General features: G+C 39.6%; 1 protein-coding gene across 2 annotated transcripts in view; it reads right to left on the minus strand.

The window, feature by feature from the left end:
- pcdh1a (protocadherin 1a) overlaps nt 1-11748 on the minus strand; it is a 73106-nt gene extending 61358 nt beyond the window's left edge. Inside the window, exons 1-3 of one of the 2 annotated variants that reach the window (XM_084104844.1) lie at nt 11149-11748; nt 6045-6863; nt 3247-5433 (exon numbers count right to left, since the gene is read on the minus strand). In XM_084104844.1, coding sequence (XP_083960970.1) covers nt 3247-5433; nt 6045-6836 — 2979 coding nt within the window. In that variant the 5' untranslated portion in view covers nt 6837-6863; nt 11149-11748. Of the gene's footprint in view, nt 1-3246; nt 5434-6044; nt 6864-6973; nt 7289-11148 lie in introns of those variants that run through there. The other variant, XM_084104845.1, reaches the window with a different exon arrangement.
- Between the last annotated feature and the right edge of the window lie 11417 nt (nt 11749-23165).

Raw genomic sequence — 23165 nt, forward strand, 5'->3', positions numbered from 1 at the left:
TATCTTGGTAGTACCAGGGCTGATTTATGGCCACGTTGGATTCGTTATATAGAGTGCATAATGTACTAAAGTGAAGAAGAAAAAGAGAGAAATACAATGAAAGAATGCTCTGTAGAGAGGTAACATTTTTTATGGTAGATCCTCTTATCTTAAAGCTTTGCTTGCCAGAGAATATGAGACGTGTGTGGTAGATATGAAGATAGGGAGATGGAGTGGAGATAGCAGGAAAAGGCTTGGCTTGGAGCTATTTTTCAGCTACAATGCTTTGCTAGCCTTCACTTCACTGCTTTTACTTAGTTTTGCAATCCCCTGGATGGTAAAGGCAGTCTTGACAGAGTAAGGGTGAGCTGAATCTTATAATCTTATATCATAGTATGAGAAATTTTTATAACATGCTATCTGTATTGTCTGACTGTATCGCAATACTTATTTTTGCTGGGAAATCAAATAAAAAATGGATTAGTGAATTAAAGGTGAAGTGTGATATTTCTGCACCATTAGCTGCATCACACATAATTGCAACCGGTTTAAATGACCCGACTGGCCTGGATATAACACAATGGCTGAACAAATACGTTTGGGAGAGAAGTAACCCGTTTGTCCAACCAGTAAGTGTTTTAAACTTGTTAAGGGCAAACATTGTTTTTGGAGTTGTGTTTGAATAACACCATGAATTCTTAACATTCACATTATGCAAATTATTGGTCAATGACGCCTTTAAATGCCCCGCTTGAGCTGTGTGAGCTGAAGCTTACCAGTGAATCGATAAACTGAAGTGCTTTGTTAGAGATTTGACTCAAACCCAAAACCATCCTACACATATTTATTTAATCAGATATATCTACATAGAATATTACAACTACATGTAACATCTTAGTGAATTTGAATTGCAAGTCAGAATGTGAAAGTCAGTTGTGAATTTAGGAAATTTTAGTGAATTTTGTGTTTAGGAAATGTAATTTATAAAATATTTGTTATTTTCATTTACATTTAAACGAGTATAATAAAAAAAAAAAGAACAGTGCAACACTGGGACTGCATCTAGCTCAATTCTACTGCAAGTAGCGACACACAAAGGGAATCAAACAATCAACCTGTTTTATGAGTGTTCTTCCAACACACTGGCTCTTGCAAACTTAAGAGATGTGTTTCCCTAATTAAAGCACACCCCAAAATCCAACCTGAATCCCTACCTCCCAATCCTCCTCTCTCCAGTTGGAGATGAAGGGCAGTCCACAGTAGAGAGGGGAAAACGGAGTGTTATCTCCATCTAATAAGGCATTTTAATTGTATGGATTTAATTTAAGCACAGATTTACAGCTTCACAAGCTCTCATCACGCCCACTTAAAAATAACTGGGAAGGCCTCTCCCTTGATCCCGACTGTGTGCTAATGTCTCTCACTCAAGGCTGTTCCGGAGAGAGAGGAACATGTCACTAAAAAGGTGTTAGATCTTTGCCATGACCAAGCTAATTATCAGCACTGTACTGGATAAATCCATAGTCCCCTCGGTAACTGTCACACAGTCTAACACATTTGGAGGTTATAGGGAGAGAGTTTTGGGAAGATCTATGAACTGTGAAAGACACATGCACAAACACACCACACAGCAACACATTTAAACAAATCTCTCCTCACGGAGTCAGGCTGTGCCCCTGTGAATTGAGCATTGAGTTTTTTTTTTTCACACCTCAGGATAAGTCTTTCCGAACAAACAAACTCCTCTTAATGAGTTTTTTTTACGGACCAGGAAGGAAAGCAGTGAAGCCAGTCATCACGCTCAATCCTCACTGGCAATAAACGGCAAACAAGGCCACTGTGTTTACACTCATCAGAGCTTAAAGTGGGAGAGCTTGAGCCGAGGCTGTCACACGCACCTGAGCACATTGCCACACGCACGAGTCATCGGTGAGCGTATTACCATTCGCTCTGTCATGCTCCACTCTGCACATCTGTCACTCAGTTTGGCTGAGATTTTAATTTTTTATTTTGGTCAATCTGTTAAGCCTGATGTGGGTTTTGGATGGGATGTAGGGGGTTTCCTCACGAGTTCACATCTGCCAAGAGATGTCACATGAGTCAACATCTGTCCCTTGTTTATGTGCCTATCAGTTAACTCTCACAGATACAAATATCAATTTATGTAATGCATGTCGTCAAGCGGGAATCCGATCAAATAGGCTGACTTGCTGAAAGCAGTCCACACACAGGAACCTCAGCCCACATTCACACAAACGGATTACATGAGTGCATGCAGAAACCTAGAAGTACACTCACACAAACAATACACAGCAATGCAGCACACTCTCCATAGCTGGAGTCTATTGTCACTTCCATGCCATATGCTGTCCATCACGGTGTGGGAGATGCCGTGGGTAACTGTTCTCCCCAGTCAGTGAGTCTGCAAGGCCTGCACTCACCCTGACTGTCATCTAGCATCTGCTGGCTTTATCAAACACCAGACTGGTACTGATGGAGTCAGGACCCATGTGCCCTTGCTTTCCGTCTCCTCTGCCCAGTAAACTTTACTTCCACTCTCACCGGATATTATACTCAATTTTAAATTTCTCACGTTTCCCCTCACTCCACATCATAGAAACAATTGCTTTACACCGAAATTAACATGCTGAATGGGTCAGATTGACATTCCATCTGAACCAAAGAAAATGGCTTTGGACTTGTTCAATAGCAGCAGGTCAGATGGGCACCTCTCACTGGGTAGATCAGATTACATTAGAAATCGGAGAAAGCATGAGCTCTAGCAAATATGGACATTTTACACTCAACCACACTACACTGTACATGAAGTGCAGTGAAATCATTTCATGACTGAACCTTTGTAATTGTCTATTCACAAAGTAAATTGAAGTGCATTTTTACATCACAGACAGTGAATTGGTGACCAGAGTATATATACAGGGAACATGATGTAATACAAGAGTCATTTTTGACATCTTTCAAACAGACAGATTCTTGTATGCCAGATGGTCTTTTCACATTATACACTGGGAATTCATGGAACACATTTATTAAAATGAGAATAATATTTAGCATATATATATATATATATATATATATATATATATATATATATATATATATAATAAAATGTTCATATATCAACACCCACTATTTTAGCACTAGTACCATTCTAAATAATGTTGGAATGACCCATAATAGTAATTGCAAAACCCATTTTTCCCCCATCACCGCATTATACATATAAAATCAGAAAAAGATTGGTACCGTTTTTGTGCTGTATTTTGGTGGATTGGTCTTGTAGCTGTAATCCGAGTACTGGTCTGAGCCGGTGGAGTTGTCATCACCGCCTGTTCCCACAAAGGTGTTGGCAGCAGGGAGCTCCTGGACAGCCTGATGCTTTTGGGAGGCAGATGGGGACTGGGCCTGGAGCTGGATGGAGGGCAATGGGGAATTGGAACGGTAGTGCCTGCCTAGGTCAGGGCTTCCAGGCGGATATGTCAGAGGCAAATGGATCCTGGGGCTGTCGTTGACCCCATCAAGGTTAAATTTCAGACTCTTTTGAAGGCTGACTTCCTCGTCCTCTCCAAGAGGTTTAGGTGACTTTGGTGGCTTACCTTTTTTACCCTTTCTCCCCTTGCCACTTTTTGGCCCTTGCTTGGGGGCATACAAATCTTTGGTCTCCTTCTTGCCAGCCTGATAACCACTCTTTGTTTCTCTTTGAAGGCGATGCCTGATGAAGACCACCACAACAATCACAGTGACCACTCCCGCCACTCCTGCTAGACTGCCATATACAATGTTGCTTCTCTGGGCAGCCAAACCATAATCTGGGTCACCTGCAATGTCCATGTCCAGTGGGGTGTACAAGCTATGCCCCACAAGTGCCTCCACATAACTTACATTAGCAATGGTTTCATTTACGTAAATGTGTACCAAGGCAATAGCATGGCGGGATGGTTTGCCTCTGTCACTCACTTTTATCACCAGTCGATGCAGACCACTATGTTTTCGAGTTAGTTCCTTTGTTAGTGTGATCTCGCCATTAGATGGAGAGATGTAAAAAAGGTCATGTGGATTTCCCCCAGCAATGCTGTATACTAGCTCAGCATTAGAACCAGAATCAATGTCCTCTGCTTCCACCACTTCTACAACACTGTCTGGAGCAGCCATGGGAGAAAGACGCATAAAGGATGAGTTAGATGGTTTAGTGACAACCGGTGCATTATCATTCTCATCGAGAACATTGATGGTCACTCCAACGTAGGATGACCTGGGTGGGTCCCCTCCATCTACAGCTTTCAACCGGAATGTGTAACTGCTCTCTTTCTCTCTGTCAAATGAGATACTGGACAGAATAGTGCCAGTACCATTCTGGATCACAAATTTGCCCACATCCGGTTCCACAGAAAGTTGCACTCGAGCATTCTCACCCTCGTCCATGTCCTGTACTGTTACCATACCAACAGGGCTAAGAGGTGGCATGTTCTCCAAGACTGAGAAGCTGTAGCCACTCAGCATGAACTTTGGATCGTTGTCATTCCGATCAAGTACTTTAATTACAACTGTGGCAGTACCCCTGTGACTCGGAACCCCTTTATCAGCTGCAGTAACACGGAACTCATAGCGCTCCTTGTGCTCGCGATCAAGAGGGCTTCGAGCACATACTTCGCCTGAGCTGGGGTCAATCTCAAAAAGCCCCCTTGTTGAAGAGTCCGCAATAATGCTGTAGACAAGCTCTGCATTAGTGCCACTGTCTGCATCTGAGGCAACTACATCTACCACCTTTTCTCCTGGTTGGTTCTCCTCAGCAAACTCTACTTCAAACAGGGTTGGTGAGAAAATGGGGGAATTGTCATTTGTGTCAGTGACTTGGACTTTCAGCGAGTTAGTGCTGGACAGAGCTGGATTGCCTGAATCCACTGCCACTATCTCCACCCGGTAGTCTCTAACTCTTTCATAGTCCAGGGGTGTTGTGGTCTGCAGAAAGTACTTCCTCTTGTTGTCAACTGATGAATCACTGGCTGGCCGAAGCTGGAAAGGAACATCACCTGCAACCACACAGGTCACCACGGCATTCTCTCCCTCGTCCTTGTCTGAAACCTGTACCAATGCCACTGCTGTGCCAACTGGCATATCCTCTGAAATATTTGCTACTCCATCACTATGGGTCACAAGACCAATGCCTCGAATCTCCACTGCAGGTGCATTGTCATTCTGGTCCGTCACATCAATAGAAACATACGTTTTAGAACTTTTGGGTGAGGGACCTTTGTCTCGTGCAACAACGTAAAATTTCAAATTGTTGATCTCCTCACGATCCAACGGGCCTTTGACATATATGATGCCTGATGAGCGGTCTATCCGGAGCAGTTTTGGCACAGGATCAATGGCCTGGTGTAATGTGTATTCAATCTCGCCATTAGGACCCATGTCTGAATCATTAGCCCTCACCTGCAATCGAAAATATTAAATAAATTGGACTGAAATAAATGAGAATGTAAAACACTAAAATAACAACAAAATAGATTTTACACATAGTCAAGACAATTTACAAAAATAGGACAAGACTGCAAAACAACATTCATTAGACATTGGGCATTACATATTGGGTATTTGAACACAGGGAATCTATTTATATCACAAAACTGGGAACATAGTCAGAGTATTGCATAACAGGATTTCTGGGGCATATGCTATCTATAGAGAGTGGGGTTCCTTAAAAACAAACTATACAGATCATCAGATCATCTCAATAATCTCTTTCAAATTAATCTACATAGTAGATTCAAATAGTTTATAGTAATTTATCTAATTGTTTATTTTTTTTAACCAAATGAGTGTGTTATGTGATGATCAAAATTGATTATTCTAATGATTTAAGAAAGTGAATGTGATAAGTTTGGCCCCGATCCATTGATGTAAAGCATCAAAGTGAAGAACAGACAGCTGGGAGGTTGGGACAGCAGTGCTCATTAACATTTCACACTCAGACATGATGCAATAGACAATTTATCTTGCCTTGTTTGGATCTAAAGGTTGACTTAGCATGTTTGCCATTTTACCTGTAACACGGAGTGTCCGATTGGGCTGTTCTCTGCAACCTCTGCTTCGTAGGAGGATTTTTCAAATGTGGGTGCATTGTCGTTGGCATCAGCAATGACAACCCTCAGCAAGGCACTGCTGTAGCGAGGTGGATTGCCTCCATCCACAGCTTTGATGGTGAGGTCATAGGAGTCTTTTAGCTCTCGATCAAGACTTCCCAACACAATGAGTTGAGGCAATTTTTCACCTCGGTCCTCTGCAACTTGCAGACCAAAGAGTGCTACAGCCTCTGGTCCTGCCGTTAAGGTGTAGTCAGCTACTCCATTCCTCTCTGTATCTTTGTCAGTGGCCAGTGGAATTGAAAAGAGTGACCCCATGTGGGTGTTCTCTGGAACTGAGAGGGTAAGGACAGGTGAGGGGAATTGTGGTGTGTTATCATTGATATCCTGCACTTCAATCCTTCCCTCTATCAGCCGTGGACTCTGATTTTGAATAAGGTCTGTGACGGACACCTCAAACTCCAGAAAGCAGGGCTTGCCTTTATTACGACAATCCTTCAGTGTCTCTCTGTCTATGGGGATCTCAGTGGTAAAGATATCTCCAGTTTTGCCATCCACCCGCAGATAGGGAGCGCCCACCTCCAGTTTGTACAGGTGTCCAGTGTCTGGTAGCCCCTGGTCAGCTGCCAGACTGCCAATCAGTGTGCTCGGAGGCTGTTCCTCATGTACGCGGTATAGAATGCCACCCACCGCACCACTCAGCAAGTCCAGTAACAGTCCCCACAGCAGAAACAACACCACAGGGAGATCCATGGGCCCTCGGAGAGGTAACACCTCAGTCTGCAAAACAGTGTGAAAAACATGTTAAATCATAAACAAGTGTGTCACGCGGTACTCTTTTGAATAAACAGAGAAAAACAAACATCCTTTTTTCTTTTATTTTAACTTACTTTACTGTTGATGGACTAGCCATGGGTGAAAAAAGAAATCACAAAGCACACACTGTTTTGTGTACACATTTTGAGCACTAAATCCAAGGCTAAGAGTTGTAAAAGCTCTCCGGAAAACGGCTCTTCCCCCGACACCACTAAAAGCATCCTCTCTCATTATCTTACATTATTTATCATCCTCATTTTTGAGCAGACAATTACTTGTATGTGACGAAAGGCTTACTGTACAAATGTCGTTCATAAAGGTGTTTGAAACCATGTTAATGTTTTCAACTTCAGCCAATGATTTAGTAGCATAACTGCTACAACAATGCTTCTTTGCTTAAATCTGGAAGTTAAATCATCCCTATTAATACCACACAGGAAAATGTTAATTAGCACCCTTTTGAATGCCTGTCCAAGCTAAGCTGCTTTTGAAAATTAATGATTTAGAACACGTAATAAGACACATCTTAATGGGCTTTTTAATAAGAAGGTATGGGTTACTGTTAGGCTCAAAACAACAGCTCAGCAAGCTTTGTACTATTTGCAACATAAATTAAACCATCTTATACACAGTTTATAATGCACTTTCCTCAACATACCCTTAATCCAATACATATTCACAGCCAGTGATGGGGCTATTATTTTGGATGACTTCCCTTTAATGAAGGTTACACTCATTTGATTGGCCCATAACGTAAAATAGGCAGTTTCTCAATGCAAAGTGCTGATGAGACAAAAGGTACTAAGAATCCTGCTAACACAGCAAAGGAACCATTCAGCATCACAGAAAGTAGGCTGAAAGATTCCCCTCGGAAACACTGGTATATTAAGATGCTGCACTCCCGGGTCACAGAGCACCTAAAGGCCAGCCCTTATCTCAAAGTACAGATTTACTCAAGACAGAGGAAAAATATCTTTCCTATCAAGGCTCACAAGTTTCAAGCTAATTTACACACTGTAATGCTCATGTTTGATTTTCAACCTGCTAGGCCTCCTCATTAATCACTATCCTGTAGTTTAGCATCTGCTTTGATCTGTATTCCCCTGGATCCAGGTTCCTCTCCTTTTTAAGCACTGAATGGTTTTAGAGTTTAATTATTTTCTGAGATGTTGTGCCTTTAAAGAACAGTGGACAGTTTTTTGAGCTGTGGCACTTCATGCTGTGGCCTTTAGAGACTCTATGTTTATATGCAAAACATCCATGTAACGTCTAAAATGGAGCATGAGTAAAAACAGAATCAATACAGGCTTTGCAAGCGGCCATGATCCAAAGGAAAGTAAATAAGTGTTATACAAAATAGCTAAACACAAGAATGCATAGAAATCCAATCAGAAATCCAATTCCTCTGTATCTGTTAAGATTGGGAGTGCAGCGTATTGATGCACTAATTGCCCAGGTATTGATGTGTCCTCTTTTTGCATTTGCAGGGCAGCCTCCTGTCGATGTAGCTGTGCTGATAGTGTATAGGGTAAAAACATGATTAGGGACTGTGGCATAAAGCACTGCCTCTGAAGGCCCAGGCAATAACTTGCACTCATGGCAGTGGGAAGTTGGACCCTAGTAATGTGGTAAGACTTGAACATTGAATCTACTGCTATAGAATAGATGTGTGAAAATACTCATAACGGTTAGTATATGTTGGCCCGTACGTTATGTCCTAGTGAATAAAATGGCATTTTGCAGCTTTTTGGTGCATTGTTTTTTTTTTTTTTTTTTTTTGAATTTATTTTTTGGCTTTAAGTATGCTGCTGCAAATCATTGGTTAGTGCATGTAATTATTTGTAACCACACAATTTAAACTGAATAGAAATCCACTGACGCTGCACTGCCCTACAAAGACAAAGCACAATAACAACACATTTTGTCAAAAGTGGGTTATGACTGAAATTGGATCTCTTAGTCTATGATCTGTCCTCTGACAGACAGGCTGGGCTGAACTTTCCACAGATTCATTGAAAACTGAGTATACATATCAATCAAAAAACTTTGAAGCTATTTCCTCAGTTCCAGCATTGATGTATTTATTGCATTTTGCATTTGTAGGGTGGTTCACAGGGAAGTGAGAACATTTTGTAGAAGAAATGTGTAAGGGGGAGGTTCACTTGCCAGCTTGCTTCCATTGACGAGTTGTAGAAGCCATTGTCATGTTTTCCACTCCCTCAACAGCTACAACAAATTGACACAGATTCATACATGAATCCAGCAAATCATAAAAATAATATTTAAAATGTAACACACGGCAACGCTCTTTACATAAGAGACTCTTCAAACACCCCAAGAGCACAAGCACTTAATCTCATCCTGATATGAGTCTACAAACACTCAACAAACTATTTAAGGGCTGTTGATTTTCAACTCAGAGTGCCTCATGAACAAAGGGTTGTTATAATAGCTCTGAACTCAAGTGTAAGCACCAGAAAACATGTGGATGAAGACATTAAATATACAGTCTGTTTCAAAGACATCAGCTGGTTACATGCTGTGGTGAGGCAAAGAACAGAACATATGCTCACTGTGGACTGCCTCCCTAGTGAACGCTGGTACACCTAAACAATCTAAGCGAAAACCAGCCAAATTCAGCCAGTGTATCAATCTCACACAGCGCTGAGAATATTCAAAGGTCTGTTGAAATTACAGCACAAGCACTTTCAGACTTGTAATTCCAAGCCTTGCTTACACTGCACAATATACCTGCAACAATTTCAGAAATTAACATGGGCGAACTCCATCCTAAACAAGATCGGAAGTCATTCTCGCTCTGCTCTTGAGACTGATAGTTCATGCAGACATTTCATTTTCCCTTAAGTATTGTGACCTTTTATTTTTCAGCAGTGCTGTAAATCATCTGTTATCACATTCATTCACGTTCAACAGGTTTAGCATTTCAGCTCAGTCCAATTAAATCAGTTACCCATATTTGTCCAACCTATGGACAAATGCTGTGCGATTTTACAGACAACTGAATTCAGTAATGACTGTTAATGACTGTTCAGATCATACACTATTTTTTTCTTCTTCTTTTTGGAAGGAAAAATATAAGTTTTGGACCAACACAGGATTTAAAAAAAAAATAAAAAATCATTTGCATAAGGTAATTAAGAATAGTATAATTTCTTATTTGATAACTGCAACAAAAAAAAAAAAAAAAAAAAAAAAAAAAAAAATATATATATATATATATATATATATATATATATATATATATATATATATATATTATTGATGTATGTAACACGGTATATTTACATTTACATTTAGTCATTTAGCAGACGCTTTTATCCAAAGCGACTTACAAATTAGGACTAAATTAAGCGAGTCATCAAGAAGAGGCAAAAACAACGCAAGAAGCAACAATTATATGCAACAGTTACTAATAACAGCAATAATAATTATTAATATTATTATCATCATCATCTTCTTGGGGCTACGAAAGGATTCTATATTTATTTATTTATTAATTATTATTATTTTGTATTTTAAACCCCATTTTGTAGATACACATCCTTTCCTTCGAGCTCAGAGAGGGTTGTGGGTGGAGATGGTGGAAGGGGGAATCCTGTAATCAGCCTTACAGGGATTTGACCAAACATTGATCCTGCTGTTGACCCAGCCAACCCAGGTGGGCGCTCCACTGCGATTTCCTTTATATCTGCAGCCTTGTTGAATACAATCTAACCCTGTGCGGCTAGATGGCGAGTTTTTAAACGACAATAATGTTACATGACTTGCAGTTGCGCGCAGCAAACAGTAGCCTGCATTCAACTGGTCGTTCGTCAACTATCTTTATCGCAGCTGGATTACGAATAAATGTTCTGCAGCTTAAAATGCGTAGCAAAAGATCTGCAGAACCGTTTACTGCGCTATTTAATAAGATTCCTGAATTCGCGTCGTGTCGACTAAAGCGGTAACAAACAAGTGCCATTTGGTTATTTGTGTATAAACATAAGCACTCCGATTGATTCTGGAAAATATAAACGCCATCCGAATGTGGTCAAAATATCGAAATAATAAGGGCTCGCGCACAAATCACTGCCATCAATAGGCTACATTATCTTTCAAAACGCCTGTAGTTTCTGCAATGGCATATCGCCGTGGTGTGTCGAATATTTAAATGTGACCCATCGACATATCGAACCTTCCCCTCAGCTTTATTCATTTTTCAGAGGCGACAATAAAGTTCGTTGCCTACCTTCGTCGATCACTTTTTTTTTTCTCCTGCCAAGACCGAGGCTTCTCGTCTGAGGATCAACTACAGCTGATGTTTCCTTCGAGATTACACGGACCCCTAAACACCTGATTTAAAGAATCCACACATCAAGAAAACATCAAATCCTTCCGTTGGAAAACAATCCATAAGTAGCCGCGCTGTTTTCCACGCCATTCCCACGACTCCGCGTCAGTTTGATAACGTCGGCACTCATTTAAGTGTTAATGAATGAGAAATTACGGCTGATGATGGCTGTTCAAATGTCTTTGCTGTTGTTTCTCAACACAGAAACGGTTCTAAACCGAGCAGCTTCCCTCCGTTTCAGTCCATAAATCCTCAAACACTCGTTTTAGGAGAGTGCAGCTTCTCACAAAATTTGATAGTGCTCCTCGTTATTCTTTACCGAATGATACCATAATCTACCGGAAATAATGTAAAAATGTAACAGTACATGGCAGAACGTATGGATTCGGGTTTACCCCCTTCGGTTTCCTCAGAAGTAGACTATCAACGTAGTTTTGGCACAAGGTTCTTCTCCGCACAGGGTTAATCCTGCATTTCTATGCATGTGAGAGAGTGAGTGGAGAGATTTCTCAGCACCGCGCGCTGTTCCCCTCTAGAAGCGCGCGCAGGCGGACGCGCAGAGCGAGAGGAGGTGGGGCTCTCGCGCGCCACAGGCTGTTTGATGAAAAAGGCACAATTTGGTTTGGAAAATAGTATAATTGTTAATAGCCTAATATACATGGCACATATCTATGTGTGTGTGTGTGTGTGTGTGTGTGTGTCTGTGTTTCATTGCTTCCTATTAGCGGGGTTTTTAGAGTCGTAATATTTCAATGAATTGTCTGAACCGGTTCACAAAACCAGAATCTGACTGAATCGGTCTGAGCAGTTTACGAGTCATTGAACTTTGAACAGGGATCTCGCTCTCTGAACCGAGAAATCATGTGGTCTGAGCTTTGGACTGAACTGAAGATTTGACTGATGGGCCTAATTAAAGTGAGCAAAAATATTAAATGCAAAAATGTAAATTGGCAAATGCATTTTTCTATAGCCTATTTTAATGAGCTGAGTTGGCTGTAAGAAACTGAACTGGCACACACACATAGATTTACAACACATAAAAATAAAAAATAAAAAAAATTCTGAAGTTGGTTCTATGCTACACTAACCATACTTTAACCATAGCATTTGCAGTGAAACTAATGGTAATCAATCCGCCAAAAAAAAAAAAAAAAAAAAAACATGGTTAAGCATATATACTTTTTGAGCCGGTACATTGAAATCGATTCGCGTAGAGATGAGTCGGATCATTTTAGCAAACGTCTGTAGTATCTGTTTTTCATTTAATGAGTTATTAGTTTTAAAGGGGTGGCTTCAACGTTTTTACGCACCGAGACCTTTCTAAGGGTTACACACAGAGCCCTGCTCGTTGTGTCGTTACTTTCTCGTGCGTGGATCATAATCTTGAGCAATTGGGTCGTAAAATGTGATGAGTATTGATCGAGTTGGAATCGCATCCAATGAACAAATACAGTTTGATGCATTCAACAGTTGAGAGCTGAGCGCTCTTTGCTCTTTTGGCGCCACCCACGGGCGTTCGAAAGTACACACGGCTGGCAAAGCGTGTTCACGTTTCCTCTAATCTACCCCATAAATCCACTCCCCCATCGCCCCCGCACACACACACACACACACACACACGCACACACACACACACACACACAGAGCCGCTGTTGTTGTTTTCATGTTGAAAACAGGATGCAAGATTGTGTAACAGTTTGTGTGAAGAGAAAGACTGACCTCATCCATGAATATAGTCTACTGTATAAAAATGAGAACATATAGAAATGAATGGAGATGTGAGTGGTTCAGCTGCATGAATGAAGACCCTCTGCACCAACAGATTGGAAACATCTACTGCTGCATCTACATCATGTAGGCCTCTGTTTATTTCTTGTTTAAATTAGGGTGAGTGGGTGAGCTGAGATGCATGCATTTACATGCAACCAAATGAATCAAATACTCGCTCAATCGGATTAAAAAGCCTTTATGTAAACACCCCAATCGATCCAATTGAGCTCGATCTGAATGGAAATTCTTTGGATTGAAATGGGTGGTGTAGAGTAGACCTGAAATAATCTGATCAATAGGGAAAAAATTAAGCATGCACTTGAACCTGAATATCGGATTTATAAACATCTTGCACACACGCATACGCAGTGCAATGATGCGTATACTGTATTTACATATTTTACATTTTACGATTGTGCCTAAATATTCATGTAAATTTCCTGCACCTGTCATAGACATCCAAATGACGTCCAAAAAATTACCCAGTTCAAAGGTCCAATGTTGAACGTTAATATGACGTCCAAGTTGGGTCATGGTTGGACGTCCAAATAGTGGACCTACTTTGGACGTCAAATAGATGTCCAGAATTGGTCATGGACCGACGGACCCAATATAGACATGATCTGCACGTCTATCCGGCGTCCAATGTTTAGTGGGTATGTTTATTTTTGTCTTTCTTCTCAGGAACTGGTAAGTGGAGAGGACTTAAAGCTAGGGTAGGCAATGTTTTTCATAAACACTTTTTGTCATACAGGTTAAACTCTCTTCACACCCTGATAGCAATTAATAACAGAAGTGGTCTAAATATTAAAAAAATGTACATATACCTTGTGTGGAAGTCAGTACCACACATGTTTGTCCAATCATTGCATTTAGTCTGAATGCAATGATAGGGTGTTCTACCTGCCTGTCGACATATGTCTTTGCATACTTCCCTCCACGCACCATGCTCATGCAGACCTCATGTCATCAGCGTGTTCCATGAGTCTATGCAGAGTTGTAGACACACAAGTAGTATGTCTGAATTCATAGTATTCATAAAACAGTAGGCAAAAAGTACCCTGATGACCTACTACTTCGGTGCGAGATTCTGAAGTGCACATTCGATGGATACTTTACTTTGGCCCTGTCCCAAATGGCACCCTAAACACTTGCAGTCTTCCTACGAGTCTGCACCTTTTTGAACAAAGCTTGCTTCAGTTCAGCTCGGCAAAAGTATGCATCGAGGGTGCATATCAAACAAAAAGTGGGCGCCCTCAAGCACCCTCCTGAAACCGGGCGGCCACAAGACCGTAAGTGAAGTGTGCCATTTGGGTAAGGGCCTATCCCATGAGGCCACGGGAGAGGATTTAAAGCGACACAACTGTCACCATAGGTCACATGACAATGACAACATGGCAGATGTAGTATTTCCAAATTTAATTTATATCACACACATTCATATAGAATGTACTTTTTTAACGAGTTTTGGACTCCGTCACCGAGCACTGCAAACAAACAGAAGCCACCTTTTACAGTTCCTCCTGAACCAAAACAATGAGCTTATGCTGTTGGAATTATGAGATAGCAACCCGTAAAGTTCTACTCGGAGTTGTTCATGTCCTCAGACTTGGATTTATGTATTTCTATGGTCCAGGTTCAGTATTATTGTAATGTTATGTGCTTCGAGACATGAGGTAATTTACGGCGTCTCTTGTGACGCTTTGCAGACTCTACTCTAGCTGTGCACGTTCATGTGTTTTGGAGGAGGCGTGGCTTTGGAGAGCATTCTGAAAGGACAACGCTATCTCACGACCAATTCGTACGAGTGAGGTCGTATGTAGGTCGATCAGGTTGGAAAGGAGGGTGGGATCTTATGCTTTCAAAGCTTCTATTGCTAGCCTCTACGAAACTGCACTCCCTAGTTTTAATATGCTGTAAGAAGCTCTTCTGATATAAATGTCAGCTTTCATTTTAGACGTTATTGCAGTGGTTTTCTCAGATTTTGAATGTGTCGACTGAATCAGATTCTAAAGTTTAGGGTTTATATAAACAGAACTTATTTTTAGAATCTGAAATCAGATCTGAATTCCAAATGAATTCCGACTGAGGAAAATGAGTTAATGTAAATATAGCTAGTGTCTAAAACTTAGGGTGTTTTGTTAGCACAAGTGTTATATTATCATTTAAAAGCCATAATAGTGAAATAATGTCATGCAAATACCAGTGATTTGGTAGTCCTGATTGTATGCTGAAATTTAGTTCTCTCATCTTGGAGTTAAAAATGAACATTTGTGAGGAGCATATTTTAGGTTTAACCTTTTATTTAAGGTTATCATTCACCTAAAACTGAACATTAACTGGCTCTCATGTCTTTTTAAAACTTTTGTATTACACAAAAAGAGTCATTTATAGCAGAAGTTGTTCTCTTCTATACAATATAACTGAAAAATAACTGAAGCTCAAGCAAGATTTTACACAAAATATGATATCTGAATTTAGTCTGAGCACAAGTATGAACTACTTTTATGGTGCTTTTTGTTCTTATTGCAGCTTAACATCTCCTGGTCCCCATCCGCTTTCATGGTACAGAAGGAAATAGCTCAGACATTTTGCTAAACATCTTCTTTAGTGTTTCAAAGGTTTACAACAACACAAGTGGGAGATAACAATGTCAGAATTTCCAATTTTGGCAGAACTATCGCTTTAAGTAGCGAGTCTGCCAAGGCCTTTATTGATTGTCATGAGACCAGCGGAGTAGAAAGTAGAACCTGCTATGCTTAATTCAGAGTTTACATTGCAAAACTGAGGATTCAACTCGATATTTTTAGCCCTGTATGTTTTCAACACGGTAGATGTTTCCAGCGCTGGGTGTAACAGCATGCCACCTGATGCTGTCTGTTAATATCAAGCAGCTCCCACCAGCCGAGGGGAGGTCTGTATGAAAGAAAGACAGCTGGCAGTTTGTCCTTCGGAAAGAGTGCAACAGACGTTTAAGATTTGGTTGGAAACCACACGTTTAATTATTTCCACCATGCTGTGGGGGGTTTATATAACTCAGAGGGGAAGAACAATAGAAGTTGGATTTCTGTATAGAAAAAACTAGTCAAAAATCCCATTTTTGTCTGACCTAAATGCTAAAAATGGTTCATTGTCTTTTCAAGTCTTCTCTATATAGTCATCTTTTATGAAAGATCAATACAAACTTGTTAAACCTAATTATCACAGACACAGCAAAGCTTTGTCGAGCCGCATCTCCCTGGTCTCTGTGCAAACATCAAATCCGATCCATGGTGAACAGCGTTGACAGAACCCAGGAGCTTCCAGAGCGGCTCACTGCAGCAGACCCCGAGCCCAGCCCTTAGGGAGAGGTAGGACTTCTTCTTTTCTGCCAGGCGCTCTGAAGGCAGCCTCTTTCAAAGAGTTCCAGTGTGTGAGCCTTTCTCTCTCCTCTACCAGTCTCTCATTAGCAACAAACAAACAGCTGTCGGGTTACCTCTCTTGGGCTCTCATTAAGCGCTGCCAATCACTCATAAGCCTGTCGCCAGCCAATCAAAGCGAGGCTTCTACCCACGCCGTGCCCGCCTTCACGCAACAGGGAGGAGGTCAGAGGTCAGCTGCGTATGGGCAATCTTTTGCTATATCTTTGTGTATCGTGAGCAGGGCTGCATGATTAATCGAAATAAAGGCAAAATCGCAACATGACCAGTGTTAGGGGTAATGCATTAAAAATAACGTAATCAGATGACTTTTTTCAAGAAACTAATAAAGTAACGCATTACTTTTAAATTTACAACAAATATCTGAGTTACTTTTTCAAATAAGTAACACGTTACTCATTTTTTGATTGACATCTTTCCTGTCCCCATGTTGAGAGAAATCAGGAGGCAGAGGTGTTTTGTGCTCTATGTGAACATTGATGGTTATTGTAGTTTTTGACTAAATGTGAGCATTTACTTATCTCACTTGCACAAAAACAGATTCCGGATTCCTAAAAAAATCAAAACAGTGAAATGCAAATTCAGAATATTACACAAACCTGCAATAATTAAATGTTACATTTAACAAATATACTTTATGTATTTAATCTCACTTTAAATAACTAGTCTGTGCTGCTTACCGTTGATGATCCAATTCGACCATACTAATAAGCAAAAAATGACTTTAGATAAACATCACATTTGTATAAAAAAAATGTTCAGTATTATTTTTATTGTGTGGAACGCCCTCTACTGTAACAGGCTTTTTCAGTTCACTTTTGGTGTAAAAGGGTCTTTACATTTATTTATTTATTTATTTATTTATTTATTTAAAAACAAACAAGCTGAGGCACAACCCACGTAAAGTTGATAATTCCGCGAATAACTGCAATTGCAGATTTCGAACAGAGATGGCGACAAAGAGGAAAAACTACGGACTGCAGCTTTAATAATTAGGTTTTTTGTTGTTGTTGTTGTTTTCCCCTTGTTGAAGTAGCATTAGAAACTAGTAGTAAAAACATCTTTTACAAAATTCCGTTAAATACTCCAGAAACTTGCCTCACAAAAGAAAGTCTACATCCAGATTTTGTATGTCCTGAAACCTGTTCTAATGAAAGGTGAGATACTTTAAAATCACCTATCTTTTGTTCTGTGATTGTGTAATAGCAGTGACTCATTCTTCACACAGTTTGCGATAATGACACCCCCTACTGTCAATCAGTATATTCAGAAATATTCAAAGAGGATAAAACTGCATAATGGCATAGGAAACTCAGAGGGGGATGCAGAGGAGTTGCTTTGGTTAGTGCTCTATTTCACAAGCAAAGCAGTTTGATTATTCCTCTCTTTAGAGCATGAGATGGTTTTGACATTTCCACACAGTGACTTCACAGAATATGCATGCTGATGACATACGCATTGTTCTTCTGCGGCTGAAACTCTCCTTTTCTGTCTCCAACTATCGCGCCGATGAATTAAGTAATGAATGGAAAAGCATAATGTGTGTGGCCATTTTTTTTGTCATTTACACATTAAAACGACTCAGAGAAACTCATGTGAATTAATGCTTCAGCCCTGAGGCTGACTCACGTGACAAGACCGCAGGGAACAATTAACTGGGCTTAGGAACAAAACCAGGCAGGAACCATTTCTACACATTTCAGGGTCAACAGCTTTATGACAGCATAGAGCCAGTGCATGAAGAACAAGACATTCCCGCCCAAGGAACCTGCTAAAGTTGCACCTTTCAAAGGAAGTGGTGGATCCAGCCTTGAACGCTGTACAGGGGAGTAATGTTAAGAGAAGTCACTTTTAGCTCTGAATGTAAGAGCACATTGATATTCAGAGGGTTTGTTGACCTTATGTAAAAGCTATATTTTGGATGACCAAACACTTTCAGCTCTGCCGGCCCCTAAAAAACACCACTTAATGTCCCATTCACACTGACAGCGATATTATTGTTGGAGGTCACTGGGTCGCTATACTGTTGGTTGCTAGTTTCTGCTGCTGCTATGCTAACATTATTGGTTGGCTGCATAACTAGCAAAGAAATTCAACACAGGTATATCTATCTATCTATCTATCTATCTATCTATCTATCTATCTATCTATCTATCTATCTATCTATCCATCCATCCATCCATCCATCCATCCATCCATCCATCCATCCATCCATCCATCCATCCATCCATCCATCCATCCATCCATCCATCCATCCATACATCCATCCATCCATCCATCCATCCATCGGCTTATTGTTCAGTCTGTCCATCTGTATATAATGCTTTCTTTCATTCTGTCTATCTTTCTGTCGTTCTATATATTGTTCTCTCTGTTCAAGAACCCTACAAACATTTAAACTTCAAGGCTTTTAAAACTTTTTTTTCCCCCAAAGCTTTTATCAAGCTAACATTCCGAGTTGGTCTTGGCAAAAATTGCTCTTTTTTTTGAAAATCGAACACAGTTTCTATATAATGAATCTCAGTCCTTTTTACTTGCAATCAAATTTGAATTGCAATTATGCATTGTGTTTGCTACCTCTGTTTATTTTAAGAATCTGATTTTGAATTTAAAAAGGCATTCTCAGTTCAATTGTGAATGGAGCTCAAACATGCTGATCTAAAATGAAATTACAAATATGTTTGCTGGTAAAAAAAGAAAGAAAAAAGATTTCAATTATTATTCTATTATTCTATTTTATCTGAAATCTGTTTTCTTGCTGCTCAAATTTCATTCTGGAGGGGAAAGTGTTGGTATATAAATTACAGCAGTGCATAATTCATCATATCATGAACAAGATGAACAATTATCAATGCATGAATCAAACTCAATGCTGAGACTTTCTGACAGAGTTTCCATGCATAATTATTTCACGCCATGTGAGTAATATCTTTCAATCTTTCATAGATAGATCACATGAGCTCCATTGCTTTCAGACCTATTGGTAGTTGCTGCATCGAGTTGCTGCACATTTGAATGAAGTTAAACTTTTATCACCTTTGTCACATCGCTAGACACTCCCACAACTGCTGCCATCACTCACGTTGACAGAAATCACAAACTCTCATTGAAAATGTATGACTTCTGGTTGCTTCGTTTCTGCAAATCACTGTCACTGTGAAGGCCTCTATACTGACTGGAGATGTTGTGCTACAATAATAAATAATAAACTCTCTGCAGAATACATACTCCGTAATGTTTTATTAGACTTCTACAGAACACATAGAGAGTTGTCATGACTGCCAAACCTCTGATCTTCACCTGAAAGCTTTGAATAAAACAGAACAGAGCATAATGATAGAAAACTCAGCAAGTTTGCTTTTCAAGCTGGCTCACTTTATGGAAGGAAGCTTTACATGATACAGATAACACTTCCTACAATACCATCAAAAACTCTATCATCTGAAGCCTTGCAAGTATAGAGTATTGAGACACTGGCTGTTTCTCTGTGCGGGATTGTCAAAGTGCTGAACAGTTTTATGCCATGTACAGTAGACAAAAATCACTGAGAATGCAAAAATACTATAAACGTATGGGCAAATGCGTAGGCATTTCCAAGGCAGCATTCTGACTGAAATAGAACCTCATAAGTGACTAATTTAGGCAGCAAATTAAATCGTTGGGTCATACAAATAGCGAACCGCAAGACTCAACACACAATTGATTTAAATTAGCATGAAAGGAAAGACACAATACTTTAATTAGCATAAATATACATTGCATATAGGACAATTGGGCTAAAAATGATTTAGAATAACTTATAATATAACTTGTTTATAATCAACTTTGTTCATTGCATTCTGGGATTCCTTTCTCTGTGAAGGATACACACGATGACGCCTTTTAATTTTGGGCAAAAGAAGCCAGCATAATTAAATGGATAGTTCACCCAAAAATGAAAATTAGCCCATGATTTACTCACCCTGAAGCCATGTGTAAATAACATTCTTCTTTCAGACGAATACAATCGGAGTTATATAAAAGAAATTCCTGGCTCTTCCAAGCTTGATAATGGCAGTGAATGGCTGGATGACTTTGGAAGTCCATCAAAGCGCATCTATTCATGATTAAAGTGCTCCACGCGTCTTTGGGGGTTAATAAAGGTCTTCTGAAGTGATGCGATGCGTTCGTGCAACTGTGCGTTCACACCGCCGCCAAGACCAAGCATTCGATCTACGTCAGAGCATCCACAAATCTTTCTACGGCGTCGTTGGCAGGGCGATGGGAGCAGATTGCCTCTCTCGCCGCCCTGCCAACGACGCTGTAGAAAGATTCGTGGACGCTCTGACGTAGATCGAATGATTGGTCTTTTTTTAAACTTTATTCACTGTTAGCCCAGACAAGTTGAATCTACTTAAAAAATGTGAGCAAACTGGTTGCCCTAAAATAATTAAGTAATGGTAACTTAAAAAAAAAATGAGTTAATTTAACTTAAAATGTTTTGTAATATCAATTACTTTGCAGTTATTACACATAGTATATTTAAGTTCAATGTACTAGCCCAACTACTTAAAAAATGTGAGCAAACTGGTTGCCCTAAAATAATCAAGTAATGGTTACTTAAATTTTTTTTTAAAAAAGTATTCTGTTTTATTTTAATTTTCATTTGAAATACAACAAAACATGAATTTTACATGCCCTGAATACATTTTCCTCATAAAACATGAAAAGACAATCACAACAAATTGCACCAAAACTATGTGGTATGTTTACTCTTGACTTCACAGTATTGTCAGTATTTAATTTTAGGTGCCAGCTCACCTTTTCCCAGGCTAAACATTACCTGCTGTTACACTCAAGGTAACAACAGTTCAAACAGGTTCAAACAGTTACACTCTCCGTCTCAACAACAGCTCCTCCAGTGAAATAGAAACAATAGGAAGGAAAATCCAAAAAAAACAACGTACGTCGAACTCGCCGGTCAGGGGTTCAAGCGCGGCGATGTCCGCTGCACGCGAGTGAGAAATCTAGCTAGCTAAAAAACAAACAAACATTGATTTTCACTGCTCACAAACGGAAAACAAATAAACGATAAAAAGGTAAATGTCGGGAAAAACATCCATTGAACTTGCTAAAACAAATGTTCCACTTCCAACTTCTCATCAACAGCTCCTTGAATTCACACCACGACAAAATGGCGTTACCTGACTCGCAACATCAAACCGCTGCGTGGAAGGCGTGGTCAGGAGAAAAACTTCATAATTTGAGTCTTTTTAACTTACATTTATTCACACATTCAAATTATGTACACAAATTAATAGAATCTACTTTTATTTTATTAGTAGCGCAATCAAACTTAAATATTTTAATTAAATTGTAATTGAATTCTTTATTAGATATAAAATCCGGGCTAACAGTGTTTAAACGGGCCGCAAAGCAAACAAGCATGTTGATCGTTATTTTTGTAGAGCAGACTGACCAAGTAGGGTATAAGTTAACCTCATGGAATCTTTTAAATGTAAAAGTAAGAAATTGATCGATGGAAAGAACTTTTATAATGACATGTTTGCTAACGAAATAAACCAGTTAAAAGCCTGTGTGGTGTGGCTTTTGTTGTCATGGTTAAGTCCTAATCTAATTTGCATTTCCGCTGAAAAATAAGCGTTCTAGCATGAAAATGTTGCCTATAAACAGTGCTGCTTGCCTTCTTATCAAATTCACATGATCAATCTCCTCTATTTTGCTTGGGAACTAATGTGGTCAGAACAAAAGTTTACTTGACTGCGTTCTCTGGAATCCTCTCAAGTGGAGGACTTCTACATTCCGATTGGTTGCCGCCGTTTTTTTAATTTTTTAATTTTAATATGTTTTTTTATATGTATAACTCCGATTGTATTCGTCTGAAAGAAGAATATCATATACAGCTAGGATGACTTCAGGGTGAGTAAATCATGGGCTAATTTTTGGGTTAACTATCCCTTTAAGTTCAATAATTTACATTTTGTAACAGTCATCACGTCGAGAGCGTGTACAATTCTGAAGCTCACTGGGTTTTGGAACAGAGCTGAAGTCTTGGCTACCTCAGTGGAGGACTAATTTTCACAGTAGCTCAAATTGCTGAAGCAATGCTTGAAAAAATGTAAATGAATAAATAGTAATGATGATTATAAACCTTTAGCTTTGTTAAATGCAAAGACAAGGATTAATGTGCGTGGCGTTCATCCAAAGGAACATTAGCCAACACAATGTAAAATGGCAAATTCCTGCTTAGAGAACAAGCTAAAATAATTATTTTTCATTAGAGTGCCTCAGACAATGCTGCTTGGAAAAGAAACTGCGTTGGTTGCACTTTGTTTCTACTGTTGGTTATAAAACAAATCTGTCTCTTTCTTTTCCCCATGTCTTATCATAATGACTATATGATGTCCTTTCCTCGTGTTGTGTCCTTCTTCAATATATCATTCACTCTTAAAAATAAAAGAGGGTTTTAGGAGTGATGCCATAGAATAATCATTTTTGGTTCCCAAAGAACCTTCAGTGATTAGTTCTTAAAAGAGTTTTTTTTTTCCCCTTAATGTGATAATCTGAGAGACACTATGAAGAACATTTTGGGCATTAAAATGTTTCCATGGATGTTAAAAAGCTCTTCATGGAACCACAGATGCCAATAAAGTTCTTTTATTTTTAAGAGTGCTGGAAGAGATGTACTATTAGAAGCTGGAACAGAAGCTGTACTATTTTGTCAAA

Source organism: Abramis brama (genome assembly GCF_963993115.1).
Source record: "Abramis brama genome assembly, chromosome: 25".
In the NCBI taxonomy this organism is placed as follows: Eukaryota; Metazoa; Chordata; class Actinopteri; order Cypriniformes; family Leuciscidae; genus Abramis; species Abramis brama.